This window comes from Rhinoderma darwinii, chromosome 3, assembly GCF_050947455.1.
Source record: "Rhinoderma darwinii isolate aRhiDar2 chromosome 3, aRhiDar2.hap1, whole genome shotgun sequence".
In the NCBI taxonomy this organism is placed as follows: Eukaryota; Metazoa; Chordata; class Amphibia; order Anura; family Rhinodermatidae; genus Rhinoderma; species Rhinoderma darwinii.
Window position 1 is genome coordinate 267,694,675 of NC_134689.1, and position 19,576 is coordinate 267,714,250.

Below are 19,576 nucleotides of genomic sequence, written 5' to 3' on the forward strand. Positions count from 1 at the left end.
TCCTGTGTTTTACAAGCTTCGAATGCCTCCTACCCTCAAGATCCCTAACTCCTTCCATGTCTCCCTGCTGAAGCCCGTGGTCCTGAACCGCTACTCCAGGACTCCTAGTTCCGCAGTGGCTCCTGGCAGCGCGTCAGGGACTTTCGTAGTGAGGGAGATCCTGGCCACCAAAAAAGTGGGAGGAAGGACGTTTTATTTAGTGGATTGGAGGGGATTTGGCCCAGAGGAGAGGTCTTGGGAGCCAGAGGAGAACATTGATGCCCCTGTCCTCGTGAAGTAGTTTCTCTCCTGCTTTGGCCCCAAGAAGAGGGGGTGTAAGAGGGGGGATACTGTAAAGTCTATGGCCACGTACCGTCATTCTGACTTACCCTCTGATGGCCGTGGCCATGGACGTGTGAGTTCTCGGCAGCATCTGCCTCCTGAGAGACGCCAGCACTCACTTCCTGGTTCAGAGCCTTAAAGGGCCAGTGCGCGCACAGTTGCAGAATATCTGCAATTAGCCCAGAATGCTGCTAGACTATAAAAGGGGCTCTGCCCTCTTGATAATTGCCTGAGCGTTGTTGTGTTACCTAAAGTTTGTCTTTACAAATGGTCTCCTAGTGTTTTCCAGTTCCCAATTCTTGCTGCCTGTACCTTATATCCCGTGCTACTGTGCCGTCAAGAGTTGGAGTCTTGTTGTATCCTCCACTGCATCTAGTGTGTCGCACCCTGCCGGATCTCTGTCTACTATCGGAGCCTCACCTTAGCCTGAATCCATTGCTACTGTCTATATTGCCTCAGGTACCCTTTCTGAACTATAGACATTGCATTGTACCTGTTTGGCCAGCTGCTATCCCGCTACGTGGTACGGCCCAGTGGGTCCACACCCCGTGCCGTGACGAAGCCAGATAGGTGGTATGTCTGCTTCTGTGGAGGCATATTTGTGTCTCTGCAGATTGCTTACACACATCACAATTCAATTACATATATGAATAAAGTTGATTCTATATATCAGATATATGTTAGATTTATCACAAAAGCAGTTCCAGGTAGTTATAAAAAAATATTTATTTTACTAGTAAAAGTGTGGTAAAGAAAATCCATGGGATAGTAATGTGATTTGATCTGACTTCTTGGACTGAAATTAACTTTACATTTTCCCAGTTCTGTCTTTATTTCGACCTTTGCATTAGGCTTCCTCCAGCTCCACTAGAACTCCATCACAGTCTTTTGGATGCAAGAAGACAACTGGTTTTCCATGTGCACCAGTTTTTGGTTCCTCACTTAATAACCTAATGTTTTTCTGTTTCAGATCTGACATTGCCTTTTTGATGTCATCAACCTAGGAACAAAAATAATTTAGAGATAAGAGAGACATCATCTGGCAAGTTATTATGAAAATTCAACCTAATTTGTGTGGTGCTTTGATATACACTTTTTTCATAGACCTCGTTCACATCTGCATCAGTATTTTCGTTGTTCTGCTCCATCAGAGGAGCAGAACAGTGAAAATACCGAAAGCGCGGGTTCTATTGTACAATGGACACCATAGGCGCCCGATGGAACCTATAGACTTTAATGGGTTCTGTCGGGTTTTCCATGGTTTTACAGGAAACAATAGCGCAGCTTCCGGTATTTTCAGATGGATTCGTGACGGAGGCCCCTAACCAAGCCTCCAACGCAGATGTAAACTGGGCTTAGATATTTCTAGAAGCCTTAATAAAAAAATTAAAAAAAAATATGTTAGAGGTAAGATGAAATAACCAATATTTCAACAAAAAATTATTTGAAATAAATTATTTAGAGATTATTATTTTTACTGGTAGAATAACTGGATTCCCTTAAAACTAGATTTAGGATGTTTATGGTGTTTAGACGTCGAACCATAAGCTCCATCATGTCAGCGAATTTTATAATCATACTTAGCGAATAGGCCAGTGTTTTTATTTGAAGCAAAAACTACAGTATATCCTGTGGGAACTGCAACTTACATAAGTGTTGACTTCAGAAGAAGAAAATAATTGATACCCAAGCTGGCTAATAACATTAAAAATGTTACCGCTCACAACAGAATAAAGAAGTCACATACTATCTACTAATGAATGGAAAAAAAAAAAAAAAATGTTACTAATAGCCAATTAAAAGCATCAAAGACACAAATAAATGTCACTGTAAGGCTCTATTCACATCTGCTTTTTGCTATTCCGTTGTTCTGCTAAGTCAGAGGAGCAGAACAAGGGAATAACGGAAGCAATGGTTCCATTGTATAACGGACACTGCCCATTGACTTTAATGGGTTTCCATCGGCTTTCCGTCGGGGTGTCCGAAATTTTACCGGCGACAATGGCGCAGTATGCTGTGCTATTGTCTCCGGTAATCTCGGCCGGATCTACGACGGAAGCCCCTAACGGAGCCTCCACTACAGATGTGAATGAGACCTTAATACATTTATTTAATATTTATTACCAAGCAGGTTGTATTATATTGTTCATATAATCATGTTTATAACATGCAGCTAAATATTTATATACACTATTACATTGTGTTCTTCAATTTTATTACACACCGTGTAATTAATTGTGGTATGCATGCTCACTTTACTTGAACATGATATACATTATTGTATTTATATTAAGTTGATTTCATAATGGAACACATTCGTTAACACTTTTTAGGGGTAAGGTAAATGATTAGTATTTCATTAAAGAGACTCTGTCACCCGATTATAAGTGCCCTATCTCCTACCTAATGTGATCGGCGCTGTAATATAGATAAGTTTTTTTTATTTTGAAAAATGATCATTTTTGAGCGTCATACACTTCTCTCCATTCATATTCATTGCACAGCGTAATCTCGGGAGATCACGCTGTGCAGTGAATACAAATGGACATGAATGGAGAGAAGTGTATGACGCGGATTGATCAGCGTCATGCATTTCTCTTTACAACGCCCACTTGGTCAAAAGGTAAAAAACGCCCAGTTGTCCATTAAGAAACTAATTAGCATAAATCTAAAATTGCTCATAACTTGCTCAAAAATGATCGCTTTTTAAAATAAAAAAACCACTGTTGTTATCTACATTACAGCGCCGATCACATTATGTAAGAAATAGGGCACTTATAATGTGGTGGCAGAGCCTCTTTAATAAGAATTAGCAGGGATAGGCTGCGATATCTCATTGGCATGTAACCATCTGAGGTGAGCATGTGTTTGGGGTCCTAGAAGTGAAGTGCCCCACTCCAGCTCATTATGTGTTCTGCATGTTCTTTGACTCGTCGGGCGCCCGGGTATTCACACAACTGCCAGAAGTGGGGATTTCCTGTACCCATGCATGTGCCGTAGATCAGTGGCGTTATTGGCCAAATATCATCACATGGTTTCTGGATCTAACTATTTAAAATGGGAATGAACATCAAAGTGTTATCCCATGAGAAAGCAATTTATGCAACACGCACATTGGGGTGCTACACTTTGCGGTTGGACCATGGGAAAAGCACTTGGTCGATATACTTTATATATGATTGCAGCTATAGCCGGGCCAGCAAATGTAATTAAAGCGTATGCATACCAAGTCCTATAAATAGTGTTCTATTGTGGCTATTTTATTGTGTATTCATTAGGGTGCATACTATATATATTGCTATACCTAACCATTTGGTCTTGATTTTGTGGGATGCTTCTTAGAAGGGAATCGGTCAGCAGTTTTGAGGCCTCAAAACTGCTGACAGTGCTATATAGGGGAGAGGGAAGGCATTGTAACGATACATTTTGTTACCGTCATGCAACTTGCATGGTTTATTCCCCTGGTGACGCAGTCGCACGTGGCACTGTGCAAGCATTTGATGTGCAAGTGCTGCCAGTTCCTCCCCTGCCCTCTGAGGGAAGGCTCTAGCAGTCTCCTGATTGGACACTAGAGCTGTTACTCGGTCATGCAACTTGCGTGACTAAGACAAAAAGTATCGTTACTATGCCCTTCCCTATATAGTGCTGTCAGCAGGTTTGAGGCTGCGAAACTACTGACAGATTACCTTTAAAAAAAATTGCCTGTGATGTTTTGAATTGTATACTAAAAAAAAAATTATATATTTTTTTTTATTCATTAGTGGATAGTATAGGACTCCTTTTTTCCTCTTGTGAGTGGTGTAATATGTACTGCAATTTAGATCAGTTATTGTCATTTACTATGGGCAATACAAGGTTGATGTGCCCAGACCTAGTGTTGAATTATTGCCTTGTGAGATATATCTCGCACTGATATTTGTGAGCAGATCTGATGGCAAGCTCTGTTCACACCACTTTCCCATAGCCCGGACATATGCAACAGTATGCCATACAGCTACATACATATGTCTGCCATTTACTCTCATAGTAGAAAAAACGTATTAAACATACTACTAGTTAGTGCTTGAATGAACAAAGTCACTTGGAAATAAGACCTTGTCGGCAGCTCATGGTCAGAGAATTCATGCTCATGGTTTTAGTTCAGAAGACAAATGATAACAACTTGAATAGAATTCAATAGAAAGCAATGCAAAAAGTTAGACACCAGCAGCATATTTCTCAGCCTCCTAGGACTTGTGCAGTCCAGTGTTAAGCTACATTCACACGAGTGTGACAGATTTTTTTGGCGTAAAAAAACGTGCGTAAATCTGTCCGTATGCGTTGTGTTATGCATCGGTGTGCTTTGCGAGTGGCATGCGTATTTAACTCGCAAGCACTTATTTTGTTTTTCAATGTAAGGCTCCATTCACATTGTGTTTGTGCTATCCGCCAAGCGTATATGTTTTTAAATACTAAAAAAGTCTTGAAACGTATAGCTCAACATAGACTATAATGGGTCAAACGTAGACCAAAATAGCATCCGTTTGGTCTATGTTTGTCATGGTTTACGTTGGGGTACTGTTTTTTGAAAGTACTGAAAAGAATAGTCTGCTATGCTATTCAGTACTTCAAAAAAAACGTATACGTTGTATAAGTTGTTTTAGCATTGATCCCAATGGACGTCTTATGCAAAATTAATGCTATACTCACTTTAAAAAAAAACATATACGCAATAAAAGACACAGGTGGAAACAGGAAAGGGTACACGTTTGTATGTTTTCAATGGTCCACGTTTTTATTAAAAAAATATATACGCTCGGCAGATAGCACATACGCGGTGTGAATGTGGCCTAATTGATGCATAAAACACGAATGTGCGTCCGTGTGCTGTCTATGGTTTTCACGCACCCATTGACTTCAATGGGCGACTAGGTGCTTGAAAACACACCAATATAGGACATGCAGTGAGTTTCACGCAACGGACACTCGCTGCGTGAAAACTCAAGCGTATAAATAGTCCTATTGAAATCAATGGGTCTGTGTGCTGTGCGTTATTTCAACACACAGCACACGGACGAGAAACACGCTCGTGTCAATGAGCCCTAAGGGCTATTGTATTTTTAACAAATATATATTAGATTTAAAAAAAAAACTTTCATGTAAATATGTGAAAAATGAAATGTGTTTCAATATATTTTGTCCACCCCTCTTCTCTCTTTCCTCCTCCTCCATGACTCTAGACCAGAAGTCTCCAACTTTTTCTAGCTTGCGAGCCACTTCTAAGTAGGGATGCACGATGCATCGAAATTTTGATGCTGTGCGGGGGCAAACGGTTCAATACCGTCAATTTATGTATTTCGATACTAAGCTGTGTGGCCGCACAGTTTAGTATTGAAATAAATGAAGAGAACATGCCGCGCACGCAGTGTAAAGCGCCCGCGATGTTCTCTTCTTACAGTGACCCTTTCCCTGCCCGTTGCTCGCATTCTCAGATTATCATTGATGGCAGTAGAGAAAGGAAGGAGGAGCGTTCCTCTCTCCTACTGTGACGCCCGACACGTAATTAGTGCTGGCCACATCAGAGAAGGAGAGAGGAACGCTCCTTCCTTTCTCTACTGCCATCAATGATAATCTGAGAATGTGAGAAAGGGGCAGGGAGGGGACTGTCACGAGCCAACATAGCTCAGAAAGCGGGCTCCTAGCATCATAGTCATCCATGCTGCCGTGAGTCACTGCCTCTCCACGGGAACACTGTCCTGTGGTGTAATCATGTTTTCAGTAAAGGAGCCCGGCTTTCTGAACTACGTTGGATCCAGGAAAAGTGGGCGACATACGGTCTGTATCTCACGCACCGAACATAGCCATGTGAATTAACCACATCATTTCCCTCACACATTAACCCAATGGTGCCCATTATAATCATTATAGTAAGTGATCCCATCAAGTACCTCGCTCACAGTTGTAATGGGCAACATTGGGTAAATGTGAGGTACATGATGGGGATAATTACCATTATTGTGAGGCATATGGCGGTTCAAAATTGATAACACCCTGTGCCTCACATCAGAAAATGGAAGGACTTTATATTTTTGAGAATTTCTTTTAGAGTTGGCAAAGTATAGTTTTAGTATCGAGTATCGCAAAACTACACGAAGTATCAAAATCCAAATTCTGGTATCGTGACAACCCTACTTCTAAGTGTGATAGGTGGAGTTGAGCCACATTAGCTGCCCAAAAGGGATAAAGTCACATGGCTCTTACTGTGGACAAAGACATTTTTGGAGTCCTTTTTAGAACTACTGGCATCCAAGGTTTTAAACGTACAATAAGGATTTGCTGCCATCTGCTGACACACTGAGGAAACTACTCAAGTCAATGATTCCTAACCAGGGTTCCACGGAACATTGGGGTTTACTGGAACCTGGTCAAGGGTTCCCCAGAAGGCAGCAACAGCAAGAACTGTCATTTTTTATAGTTCAGCCTGTCCAAAGGACAGGCAACAAATCTCAGAATATAAAATGCTTTACTTGCTCCTAAACCAAGTTTCTTTGAGGTAAGAAAGTGAATAGACGCTCGTCTGGAAACATAGTTTAGAGCTTCTCCCATGGTAAGAAGTTCTGGAATTACTAGCCTAGATGTAAAGAATGTGTTATTGTTATTTCCTTCATTTAATTAAAAAAAAATGGGTCTATTAACTACTGTAGGTGTAAGATGCCTGTTGTAAATAAATACATGTGGATATTACCAGCGCATTACTGGACCCCAGTGAACTTGTTTACTGGTCGGTAATCCTCAGCAGATTATTGCTCACAATTGTATTCATGCTAAAAGCCTCACATTTATTACATGTCTCGCTGAGATATATTGCAGTTGTGTTTTCTCTTAAGTTCACATGGAATGTAATAGTGAAGAGTGAAGCTCCACCTTTGTACAGTAGATACATTACAGCGATTCTGTCATTTATTTATAAAGAGAATCTATGAGATGATCCTTATAAAGTAATTCGGCAGGTGCTATTGCACCCACAAAGCTCTCCATTCCCCAGCCAAATGGCTTCCATTATTAGCAGAGCCATGTCGCTATAGTGTATCTGTTGTGTAACGGATGCCGACAGACCACATTGATTTATAGTGGGTCTGTCAGGTTTCCGATTTTAGAGGAAAAATTAGCAGGCTATGCAATTCTGGCCATCAAAAATTAATGTAAACGTAATAGAATGAGCAATAACCACAGGCTTTCCCAGATTTATGTAAATAAACTTATTCACTGTACAATAAAAAAGTATGAAACTTTACAATATAGGTGAGGTTTCAATTCTTCACTATTTTCAAGATCTCGGTTAGCTGTCACTGAAAGGTCGTTGAGTGTATGAGAGCTTTGTCTCACAACGGCCGTGGAGGTGTTTCAGCTGTAAATGATTGAGTTGAAAGGGTTTTTCCCCTCTAGCTGTTTACAAGAACGGTTCTATTAACTGACCGCAAGCAGAGATCTTGAAAAACTGAAACACAAATATAGTAGAAAGTTATATTACTTTTAGTTATGCGAGTGAGCTTTATTTACTTAAAGAGAACCTTTCACCTGACCACACATATGCAGCATGTAATGGGGAGGGCTGCAGAAACCCTGGGGCACTTTACATTTTTTTCCTATCTTCCTCCGTTATTTAGATGTCAGCGCCGTTATATTTGGCGCCCGATATTTAAATAAAACCCTGAACTGTATATGGGGCGTGTAATGGCAAGGGGGCGTGTAACATCACTGTGACACTGTCCAATCAGATATGGACAGGGTCACAGCAAGAGCTGGAGAGCGTGTGCGCACGTGCAGCTCGGATCTGTGACAGCGCACACACGCTCTCACTCACTCTTCAGCTCTTGGCAGGCAAGACTGTGTGATCTCTCACGAGAGATCACACAGTCATGTCATCCTTGTCTGCCTACAGCCGAAGAGTGAGAGCGTGCGCGCACATCCTCACACAGCTCTGAGCTCTTGCTGTGACACTGTCCGTAGCTGATTGGACAGTCCCACAGAGAGGTTACACGCCCCCTTGCCAATTACACGCCCCCTTGACAGTTCAGCGGGTTATTTAAATATCTGTATTGCAGCATATTGTCATTTTTACAGGCTTCTATTACAACATAATATTATTTAACGCGCACGGTGAATGCCGTAAAAATAAAAAAAATATAAACCACCAGAATCGCTGTTTTTTGCTCAACTTAGTGGTAAAAACATATGTAATAAAAAGTGATCAAAAAGTCATATGTACTAAAAAATTGTACCAATAAAAACCACAGCTCGTGCCGCAAAAATTAAGCCCTCACACTGCTCAATCGGAGAAAAAATAAAAAAGTCATAGCTCATATAATGCGGGGAGTGAAAAACGAAAATTAAAAATTAAAAAATGCCGTGGACTTTAAGGGGTTATCAGAGAAAGCACATGACTGATATACTAAATAGCTTTATATTCATACATAGTATATGCATGTTATTTCATGGTTTTGTGAGAGGCAATACCTCAATGCAAATGTGATGCATCCCACCAGCCTTGTTTTTGTGGAGGAAGCCAGAGATAGGGGAGTTCTGACCCAGAGGATGTAGGAGTTCAAGCTTTGTGTTTCCAAGTTCCACAAAAATAGTATATACTCCATGGTCGGGAAGAGGAACGGTCTCACTCACTGTTGCTCCCAAAACATTTTGGTATAATGATTTGGCTTTTTCTAAGTCAGGTACAGCAATGGCTACGTGATTGAGGCGTCCTAAATTCCATAAGGCATTTGGAATCTTCTGACCCAAAGTTTGGGAAAATGACATGTTCCTCCTTGCATGGATCGCGCCACGAACTCTACAAATTAGACCTGTAAATGCAGAAAAACAGATTTACATTTACTAAACTGGAGAAATGTTGTAAACCTACTGCAATCGTAACATGGACACTAGTGAGAATTCGGCCTTAGCGGAAGACGATGATAAACACAAATATAAATTGTGTTTTAGTCCAGGACCTCCAGTATGTATATAGAAGCGATATGTAAGGGAAGCCCTATCAAAGATCACATCAGTTACAGCCGTTAAACTAGAATGTGAAGTAAACGCTACGCTGTCTCTGGTCCTTAAAATGGTGGTTCCAACCAGACAACCCCTCCAGAATTCATCCACGGTGGTCTATTTGATGAAACTCCAAATGATCAGCTGTTATTGTGGGGGGATGATGAGAGACCACCGCACATTTCCACTAATGTAGTATTATTACTCATTCAAAAGAACAGGTGACCCTGTAATACATGGCTGGCCTGAGTCCTCCAGAGTGCGAGCCGCTCTTTACAGTGGATCTCTGCGCTTACTATTCAGTTGACTTAAAAGTCCAATTTCATAAAGTGATGGCAGATCGCTAGGATATGCCCTTATTTTATGATAATCGCTAGGATATGCCCTTATTTTATGATTAGATCGCTAGGATATGCCCTTATTTTATGATTAGATCGCTAGGATATGCCCTTATTTTATGATAATCGCTAGGATATGCCCTTATTTTATGATTAGATCGCTAGGATATGCCCTTATTTTATGATTAGATCGCTAGGATATGCCCTTATTTTATGATAATCGCTAGGATATGCCCTTATTTTATGATTAGATCGCTAGGATATGCCCTTATTTTATGATTAGATCGCTAGGATATGCCCTTATTTTATGATTAGATCGCTAGGATATGCCCTTATTTTATGATAATCGCTAGGATATGCCCTTATTTTATGATTAGATCGCTAGGATATGCCCTTATTTTATGATTAGATCGCTAGGATATGCCCTTATTTTATGATAATCGCTAGGATATGCCCTTATTTTATGATTAGATCGCTAGGATATGCCCTTATTTTATGATTAGATCGCTAGGATATGCCCTTATTTTATGATTAGATCGCTAGGATATGCCCTTATTTTATGATTAGATCGCTAGGATATGCCCTTATTTTATGATTAGATCGCTAGGATATGCCCTTATTTTATGATTAGATCGCTAGGATATGCCCTTATTTTATGATTAGATCGCTAGGATATGCCCTTATTTTATTATTAGATCGCTAGGATATGCCCTTATTTTATTATTAGATCGCTAGGATATGCCCTTATTTTATGATTAGATCGCTAGGATATGCCCTTATTTTATGATTAGATCGCTAGGATATGCCCTTATTTTATGATTAGATCGCTAGGATATGCCCTTATTTTATGATAATCGCTAGGATATGCCCTTATTTTATGATTAGATCGCTAGGATATGCCCTTATTTTATGATTAGATCGCTAGGATATGCCCTTATTTTATGATTAGATCGCTAGGATATGCCCTTATTTTATGATTAGATCGCTAGGATATGCCCTTATTTTATGATTAGATCGCTAGGATATGCCCTTATTTTATGATTAGATCGCTAGGATATGCCCTTATTTTATGATTAGATCGATAGGATATGCCCTTAATTTATTATTAGATCGCTAGGATGTGACCTTATTTTATGATTAGATCGCTAGGATGTGCCCTAATTTTATGATTAGATCGCTAGGATATGCCCTTATTTTATGATTAGATCGCTAGGATATGCCCTTATTTTATGATTAGATCGCTAGGATATGCCCTTATTTTATTATTAGATCGCTAGGATATGACCTTATTTTATGATTAGATCGCTAGGATGTGCCCTTATTTTATGATTAGATCGCTAGGATATGCCCTTATTTTATTATTAGATCGCTAGGATATGCCCTTATTTTATGATTAGATCGCTAGGATATGCCCTTATTTTATGATTAGATCGCTAGGATATGCCCTTATTTTATTATTAGATCGCTAGGATGTGACCTTATTTTATGATTAGATCGCTAGGATATGCCCTTATTTTATGATTAGATCGCTAGGATATGCCCTTATTTTATGATTAGATCGCTAGGATATGCCCTTATTTTATGATTAGATCGCTAGGATATGACCTTATTTTATGATTAGATCGCTAGGATATGCCCTTATTTTATGATTAGATCGCTAGGATGTGCCCTAATTTTATGATTAGATCGCTAGGATATGCCCTTATTTTATGATTAGATCGCTAGGATATGCCCTTATTTTATGATTAGATCGCTAGGATATGCCCTTATTTTATGATTAGATCGCTAGGATATGCCCTTATTTTATGATTAGATCGCTAGGATATGACCTTATTTTATGATTAGATCGCTAGGATATGCCCTTATTTTATGATTAGATCGCTAGGATATGCCCTTATTTTATGATTAGATCGCTAGGATATGCCCTTATTTTATGATTAGATCGCTAGGATATGACCTTATTTTATGATTAGATCGCTAGGATATGCCCTTATTTTATGATTAGATCGCTAGGATATGCCCTTATTTTATGATTAGATCGCTAGGATATGCCCTTATTTTATGATTAGATCGCTAGGATATGACCTTATTTTATGATTAGATCGCTAGGATATGCCCTTATTTTATGATTAGATCGCTAGGATATGCCCTTATTTTATGATTAGATCGCTAGGATATGCCCTTATTTTATGATTAGATCGCTAGGATGTGCCCTAATTTTATGATTAGATCGCTAGGATATGACCTTATTTTATGATTAGATCGCAAGGATATGCCCTTATTTTATGATTAGATCGCTAGGATATGCCCATATTTTATGATTAGATCACTAGGATATGACCTTATTTTATTATTAGATCTCTAGGACATGCCCATATTTTATGATTAGTGGGGGTCTGATCTACTATCAGCAACACATCCCCTTCATTCTCTTGGAACCACACCGATCAGAAAGTGATAACATCTCCTAGCGACATGCCATCAGTTTAGAGAATGGGAATATCCCTTTAAAGGGGGCTGTAGTTGATCTGTGGCATTTTTGCCACCAAAATGGCCCTAAACTGGTGTAATTCAGTGGAATATTATAAACACCCCAAACTATGCAGAATTAAAGTGCTGGCCTACTGCCAGTGTTTAGTGGCGATGTATGGACTTGTTTATTCACAGTCAATGTGGCATCTCAGCTGCAACATATATCGTAGAGGCGTAAGTGTAAGCACGTGGATGAGCAAAATAAACATGTCTACTAATAAGTCAATCTATCAGTCGTGTCATGAACGTATCGCGACATGATCATGAAACATACACGTCCTGTGAAGTCGTGTGCATCAGCGTCTCCTGCCCTTGTCTGAGAATATAATGACAGAAAGCAAACCGCACCGCCGGCAGTAACGTGCTAGTCACATCATACGTGACTCAATGAGGAGTACTGACAATCCTCTCCACACCGGCTTTCTTATCAGACCTCTGTTACCTGTCACCCTGACCATGGACGCCGCCATATTGCTTACGTTTCTTTAACAATTTTTTCCCGATGGACTTCCGGTTGTGCATTAGAACGTCACGGGCGTGAAGAAGCCGAGACGCCATCTTAGAAATGGGCAATGTGCCAGTGATGCAATGTTAACAGGTGGATTATGTAATATAGGGTGGTATATAGCATAAGGATGTCAAACTACCAAGAATTTATTGATGAATGGCATAAACTTTTTTGGGCTTTGTGTTATGAATAAGTGTGTATGTGTAAAGGTAGCATTAGAGAGTTTAGGGTTTGTAATATATGTGTATATGCAATATAGTAATGTTAATTATTACTAGCTTTATGTATACAGATCTGGAGAGATCTGTAAAGGGGTATTCCTTTGATATATACTGATAGCATGTCCACAGGATATCATTGGTGAAATGCTATTGACCTGCGATATTGTGTTGTAGCTTTTGTTTTTTAATCCCTCCACTAAGTGGCACTTTTGGTGGTAAAATTGGCTATTGTTGTTGGAGTGTGTGGGAGAAGATAGGCTATAATATTCCTAATTGTCTGGCAGCGAATACGTTGTGTATAAATTGCAGCGGTTACGTTTTTTTTACTGTTTCAACCAGGTAGGGTGGGGTGTTTGTCTTGTTTACACATGTTAATTTACGGCATTGGAATGTACGGCCCAGTTGCCATTTTGGGCTGCATTTATCACTCTGTAAGGCCTCATTTACACGAGCGTAATATACGCGCGTGCGACGCGCGTGCTTTTCACGCGTGTTGTACGCACCTATATTACTCTATGGGGCAGTGCAGACAATGCGTGAATTTTGCGCAGCGCGAGTGCGTTGCGTAAAAAACCCACGACATGTTCTATAATCGTGCGTTTTTCGCGCATCACGCATTGAAGTCAATGGGTGCGTGAAAACCACGCATGCCGCACAGAAGCACTTCCGTGCGAACTGCGTGATTCGCGCAAGAGCTGTCAAAAGGATGAATGTAAACAGAAAAGCACCACGTGCTTTTCTGTTTACAAACATCCAAACGGAGTGTCAAATTAGAGATGAGCGCACCGAACTTCACCGGGTTCTGTCGAACTCGTTTTGACCGAACCCGGCAAAAAAATTTCCGGTACGCGACGTCAGGAGACAGTCACTGTACACGGTGCTGAAAGAGTTAAACTGGTTCATCACCCTGGACAGTGACTTCCGATCACAATATACATGAACGTGTAAAAAAAAAGAAGAAGTTCTGACTTACCGATAACTCCCGGCTTCTTCCTCCAGTCCGACCTCCCGGGATGACAATTCAGTCCAAATGACAGCTGCAGCCAATCACAGGCCAAGCACAGGCTGCAGCCAATCACAGGCTGCAGCGGTCACATGGACTGCCGCGTCATCCAGGGAGGTGGGGCCGGATGACGAGAGGGACGCGTCACCAAGGCAACGTCCGGGAGACCGGACTGGAGGAAGCAGGAAGTTCTTGGTAAGTATGAACGTCTTTTTTTTATTCACAGGTTGCTGTATATTGTGATCGGAATTCACTGTCGAGGGTGCTGAAAGAGTTACTGCCGATCAGTTAACTCTTTCATCACCCTGGACAGTGACTGACGTCGACTAGCCTCATCTCTATGATGGCGGCTGCGCGAAAATCACGCAGCCGCGCATCATACACTGATGACACACGGAGCTGTCAAGTGCCTTTTGCGCACGCCAAACGCTGCGTTTTTTTGCCTGCGCAAAACGCACACACTCGTGTAAATGAGGCCTAACAGCGTGATGAGGGAGGCATGGGATGGGACTTTTATAAAGTGGTTATCCCGCCAGTCCATGTTCAGAGGAAGCTGGCGTGACATGAGTTCTGCATACTACAGAGAGAAGTACGTTGCAAGTAGGGGAAGGAGATAAAAGCTGCTATGGAGGTGGACGGAAAAAGAGAAAGCCCAATGCTGGTAGTGAGCAGCCTGAGTTTGCCTGGTGAGGATTGACCTACTCAGTATTACATTGTTGGGCCTGGGGTGGCCACAGGTCCTGAAGACTGAGTAGGTGCGGTGTGTGAGGCCCCACTGTACGAATAGCTGGGGTGGCTGGTGAAGGAAATGTAGAAGAGACGTGACATTTTATTAAACTTTTCTTTACAATTTGTTTTATGCCTACTAGGGAACTTGGACATTTTATTGGAAAAAACGGTATTCTAACACTTATTTAATTAAGTTTGGGACTTTTCGGTTGCTGCGATACCAATTAAGTGTACTTGTTACATATTTTTCATAATAAAGCAATATATCATGGAAAAGAAGAGGTGTAGTTATTTTTTAACTTTAGATTTTTTGTTTCCGTTTTATTATGTTTTTTTACAATTTGTTTTTGTTCCACTAGGGTAATAAGATATGCGATTGCTTGATCGCTTCAATAATACACTGCACTATTTATATAGCTCAGTGTATTATGTTTGTCAGGGGCTTTTTGTTAGGTCCACGGCTGCCATAGAAACTCATTTGGGGGCCCCAATGGGGTGACGGAGGTTGCTCCCTCCCTCTGGCTAACCGGCTAACCACTTAGATGCATTTGTTGCTATTGATCATGGCATCTGAGTGAATACACTGCCAGGATCAGCGTTATCCGAGTAATATACAGTTGACATCTGGTGCAGCTGGTGCAGGCAAGTTCTTGTGCCCGCAACATCCCCACGCCATACATTTATGGGGATTGGTGGTAAGTATATAGTGCCGTAAACGTATGTTGGATAATGCAAGGGGTTTTAGATATATATGTAGTGAGCTCCCTCTAGTGGCGGTTTCAGGCAGCTGACATTACGTATCATGGCGCTATCTGCTGGTACTTGAGGTGGGATACTCTGCTGACATTGTTTACGTCAGACACTCTGTTGTCAGTATTGTTGATTGGGGGCACTCTGCTTACACTGTTTATGTGGCACACTCTGCTGGCAGTATTGTTTATTGAAAGCGTGCACCATCAGGGCATTGCATAGGAGTCTTTAGCCAGGAAGTAAGGATTTTGGTTCAGGCGGTAGTTGCTGTGGCTGTGCTGCAGTCAGAATCTGGGTGGGGAGGTTGTATGTGGGTGAGTGAGTATTTCGAATTTATTTAAAGTTTAATGTTAAATATTTGTATTAACCCTTTCATGACCAAGGGTCATTGATGCCCCTTGTGTACAGGTAAAGTTTTCCATTTCTGATATGCACTTCTTTAAAGAATAATATCTTCACAACCGCTTTGAATATGACAACTTTTTTTACTTAGTTTTTCTTACAAAACTTTTGAGACTTTTATTTTCTAGATTACTTTAAATAATTCCACGTTTTAAATTTTTATCATGAGCAGACAAATCACTAAAAATGTGAAAAAAAACCCACTTTGTTCTAATTTTTTTAATATATTTATATTTAGTATATGTTGCAGCTCTGTAACAATTAGTCTTCTTCCCTCTCTGTCAGCCTGGATCACTGTGAGGAGAGAGTGAAGAGGGTTATAAGGCTATATTCACACAACGTGAAAAAAAGGACCGTTACCAACGGATCAACTGTCAGTTATTCATGGCTGTTTTGCATCAATGTTTCTCAGAATTTTAATCCATTTCCCGGTGGTCTGACCGTTTTTAACCGTCGTTTACCATCCGGATTTCATGGCCGTTAAAAAAAATTGATGAATTTTATTTATTAGGTTTTTTTGTCCCAACCCTTTTCCCTTCCCTTGGTTGAACTTGATGGACATGTGTCTTTTTCAGCCGTACTAACTATGTAACTATGTAACTATGTATGTAACCCCCTGAAAACACCACAGTGTCCATGCAGATAGTGCCACAATACTCCTTTAGATAGTGTCACGTTGCCTATTGTAGATAGTGCCAGTGCCCACATTGTTCCCACTTTAGATAGTGCGCACATAGTGCCACAGTTCCCAATGTAGATAGTGTCCACATAGTGCCACACACAGTGCCAATGTGAATAGTGCCACAGTGTCCCCTGTAGGTAGTGCTTATATAGTGCCACAGTTCCCATGTACATAGTGCCACACCCCCTGTATATAGCACCCATTGTTTACATCTTTCATACGCAACTGCGGGTGACTTGCCCTCCAACCTTTTATACCCTCGGCTGAGTTGCCCATGATGTGGAGTCCCAGCCTTGGGTTGTTTTCTGGGTTTATGGGTTTTAATTGTACGTGTGGTGGTTTGTATAACTCAATTGGTTTGTCAATCCTTCTTTTTGCCTATGACCATAACTAAAGATGTTGCCATTCCTTGATCTATGTTCCCTTACATTACTTATTCCCACAGCGCAACGCCACCTTTTTCCACTAGGTGGTGCCATCTTCCGTTATCCCCATTTACTTTCTATCTATTTATTTATTCCCTTTAAGGTAATTATATCTCCCTATTTCTGATCCTGTATGCTTTATTTCTTATTTTTCCTTCCCTGTGGTCCAGAGCGCATGCACAGTCTGCTCACATTGCGAGCGTCGGATGCTTTGCTTATCAAATGTGATATGGAGATGCCGTTATGGCGTGCTTATACTAGACAGTGTCGTCCAGCAGTGAGTATCTGTAACCACCATGGCCACGGGCAGTCGGGATTACTCACTTCCCGACGGCTGCAGCCATGGATCTGTGAGCACTGGCCCACATCTCCTACTCAGGAGACGGCAGTGCTCACTTCCGCTTCATTCTGCGGTGTCCTGTAGGTTGTGCGCGCACGCTCGTGCCCGCCCTTAAAGGGCTTCCACGCGCACGTGAATTAAATATGTAATTATCCCATAGTCACCCTGGACAATAAGAAGGGCCCTGCCCTCCCCTCATTGCCTGAGCGTTGTTGTGTTTACCCGTATTAGTCCATAGAGTGTTGGAGTCATGTTGTGCCGTATATTATGCCTTCTGGGTTACACTGCACCTGGTGTCTGCCTGCTGCCAAGGTCCCTTCCGAGCCTACCATCACTACTGTCTGAATTGCCACAGGTAGCCTTATTCAAACTATAGATATTGACTTGGTATCCTGTTGGCCAGCTGCTATCCCGCTACGGCGGTACAGCCCAGTGGATCCACATACCCACAGATCTTGACCGTACGCTCAGGCGATGGACCTCGCTGGTCAATCCAAGACCATGACTACGTCACAAGCCATGCGGTCAGATATGCTAGACCTTCGGTCACGACAAGACCAACTCCTCCATGCGGTGAACATCATTGCACATCGGTTGGATACGCAAGCTGCAGCTTTTCCGGCACCTGTTCCTGTTACCTCTGTTGTCCCTCCTACTACACCTCCTTGCAGTGCTAGCTCCCGATTTTCTCTGCCACTACCTCATTGCTATGATTGAGATGCAAGGACCTGCAGGGGGTTTCTGAACCAATGCCAGATTCCATTAACGTTCTATGCAGAGGCCTTCTGTTCTGATGACGCAAAGATCGCCTTTATAATCTTTCTCCTCACTGGCAGAGCCCTAGCATGGACGAACCCCATTTGGGAACGTTAGGGACCCGAGACCCATGAGTTACAGCAGTTCATACAGACTTTCCGTACTATATTTGAGGAACCCGGGAGAGTTTCATCGGCTGCTGCATCCCTGCTTACCTTTCGCCAGGAGGACACCTCCGTGGTCGAGTACGCCATTCAGTTCCGCACCATGGCTGCCGAACTAACCAAGAAAAACGAAGCCTTGGTGGCTACATTCTGGCAGGGACTGTCCCCTGAAATTAAGGACAAGCTTGCTGCCCGAGATCTGCCATCTACCCTGGATGACCTCATTCTTCTGGCCGCCCGGATTGACATGGGGATCCGAGAACGGTCCCAATAGCTTCGTCGGGAGGGAGGACTCCCTTGGCTGGCTTCTACATTTTATCAACCGTTGCTGCTCTCATTAGCTGTTCCACCAGAGGAGTCTATGAAGATGGACCATCTCAAGTTGTCTATTCAGGAGAAACAACGCAGACGCACTTCGGGACTCTGTCTGTATTGCGGCCTCTGAGGCCATCTTGTGCGTCTGTGCCCCCAAAAGCCCCAAAGCCTAGGGTTGGTTGGGGAGACAACTCTGGGTAGAGAAGGACCTGTTTGCAAATTGTCCATCCCCGCGACCATAGTGTCCGGTGAAAAGACGCACCTGGTCTCTGCCTATCTGGACTCTGGATCCGCAGCTAACTTCATTCAGAGAGATCTGGTGGATCTTCTCCAGTTGCCCACAACCCCCCTGGAGAGGCCATTGATTGTTGCCTCAGTGAATGGACTGCCTCTGCCCGACACAATTATAGCTGTGACCAAACCGCTGAGACTCTAAGTGGGAGCCCTTCATTCAGAGCTAGCTTCGTTTCTTGTCCTGCCCAATGCTGTCAGCGCTGTGCTGCTGGGCCTGCCTTAGCTTCGATTACATGCCCCAGTTCTGGACTCGAATTCCGGAGAAGTTCTCCAGTGGGGTCCCAAGTGCCTCCACCACTGTCTGGGGCAGATCCATCCGGCCCAGCCTCCCCTTCCTTAGTCATTGGCAGAATTGCCTTCTCACTATTCACAGTTTGCGGATTTCTTCAGCAACAGGGAGGAGGAGACACTGCCCCCACACCGGGCGTATGACTGCCCTATTGAACTCGTTCCGGATCCTCCCTTTATTGTGGGCATGTGGGACGAATTGTGGCATGATTGGCCGCCTAACTGCTCCTGGTGCATAGGAAACAGTAAATCCCCTTGTATGATCCATCCAGGAAGTAGTTGCAGTAGTGGTTTGTCCAGTAGGTGCAGTAAATTGGTTTGACCCTATTGACATTTTAGTGGACACTACACTTGCAATTGTATTTTGTTGACCCTGTGCTGTATGTGTTCCTCCACTTACATCTCACGTATACATCTCCCATTGTGATAATATTAGAAGAATATTAGAATATAACGAAAATTTCCCATTTAATGATTGCAA

The 19,576-nt window shown here is 42.1% G+C and overlaps 1 protein-coding gene across 3 annotated transcripts; it reads right to left on the reverse strand.

Moving 5' to 3' along the window:
- Positions 1–1,022: 1,022 nt before the first annotated feature.
- Positions 1,023–12,769, reverse strand: MCEE (methylmalonyl-CoA epimerase). 3 transcript variants are annotated; one of them, XM_075855199.1, is made up of 3 exons: positions 12,698–12,769; positions 8,818–9,158; positions 1,023–1,321 (listed from the first exon to the last, which is right to left on the reverse strand). In XM_075855199.1, the coding sequence occupies exons 1-3, from the start codon at positions 12,738–12,740 to the stop codon at positions 1,169–1,171; spliced, it is 537 nt and encodes a 178-aa protein (XP_075711314.1). In that variant the 5' UTR covers positions 12,741–12,769; the 3' UTR covers positions 1,023–1,168. The 3 variants fall into 3 exon arrangements, with proteins under 3 accessions (XP_075711314.1, XP_075711315.1, XP_075711316.1); XM_075855200.1 differs by having other exon boundaries at positions 12,661–12,720; XM_075855201.1 differs by lacking the exon at positions 12,698–12,769 and adding an exon at positions 12,493–12,635.
- Positions 12,770–19,576: the final 6,807 nt, after the last annotated feature.

Bases quoted from the DNA above. Each gene is read 5' to 3' on its own strand.
- MCEE (XM_075855199.1), bottom strand. From the start codon at position 12,740: ATGCACAACCGGAAGTCCATCGGGAAAAAATTGTTAAAGAAAC. The intron at 9,159-12,697 runs GTAAGCAATATG...CTGCATTTACAG, and splicing joins GAAAAAATTGTTAAAGAAAC to GTCTAATTTGTAGAGTTCGT. The intron at 1,322-8,817 runs GTATTGCCTCTC...TTTTGTTCCTAG, and splicing joins TGCATCACATTTGCATTGAG to GTTGATGACATCAAAAAGGC.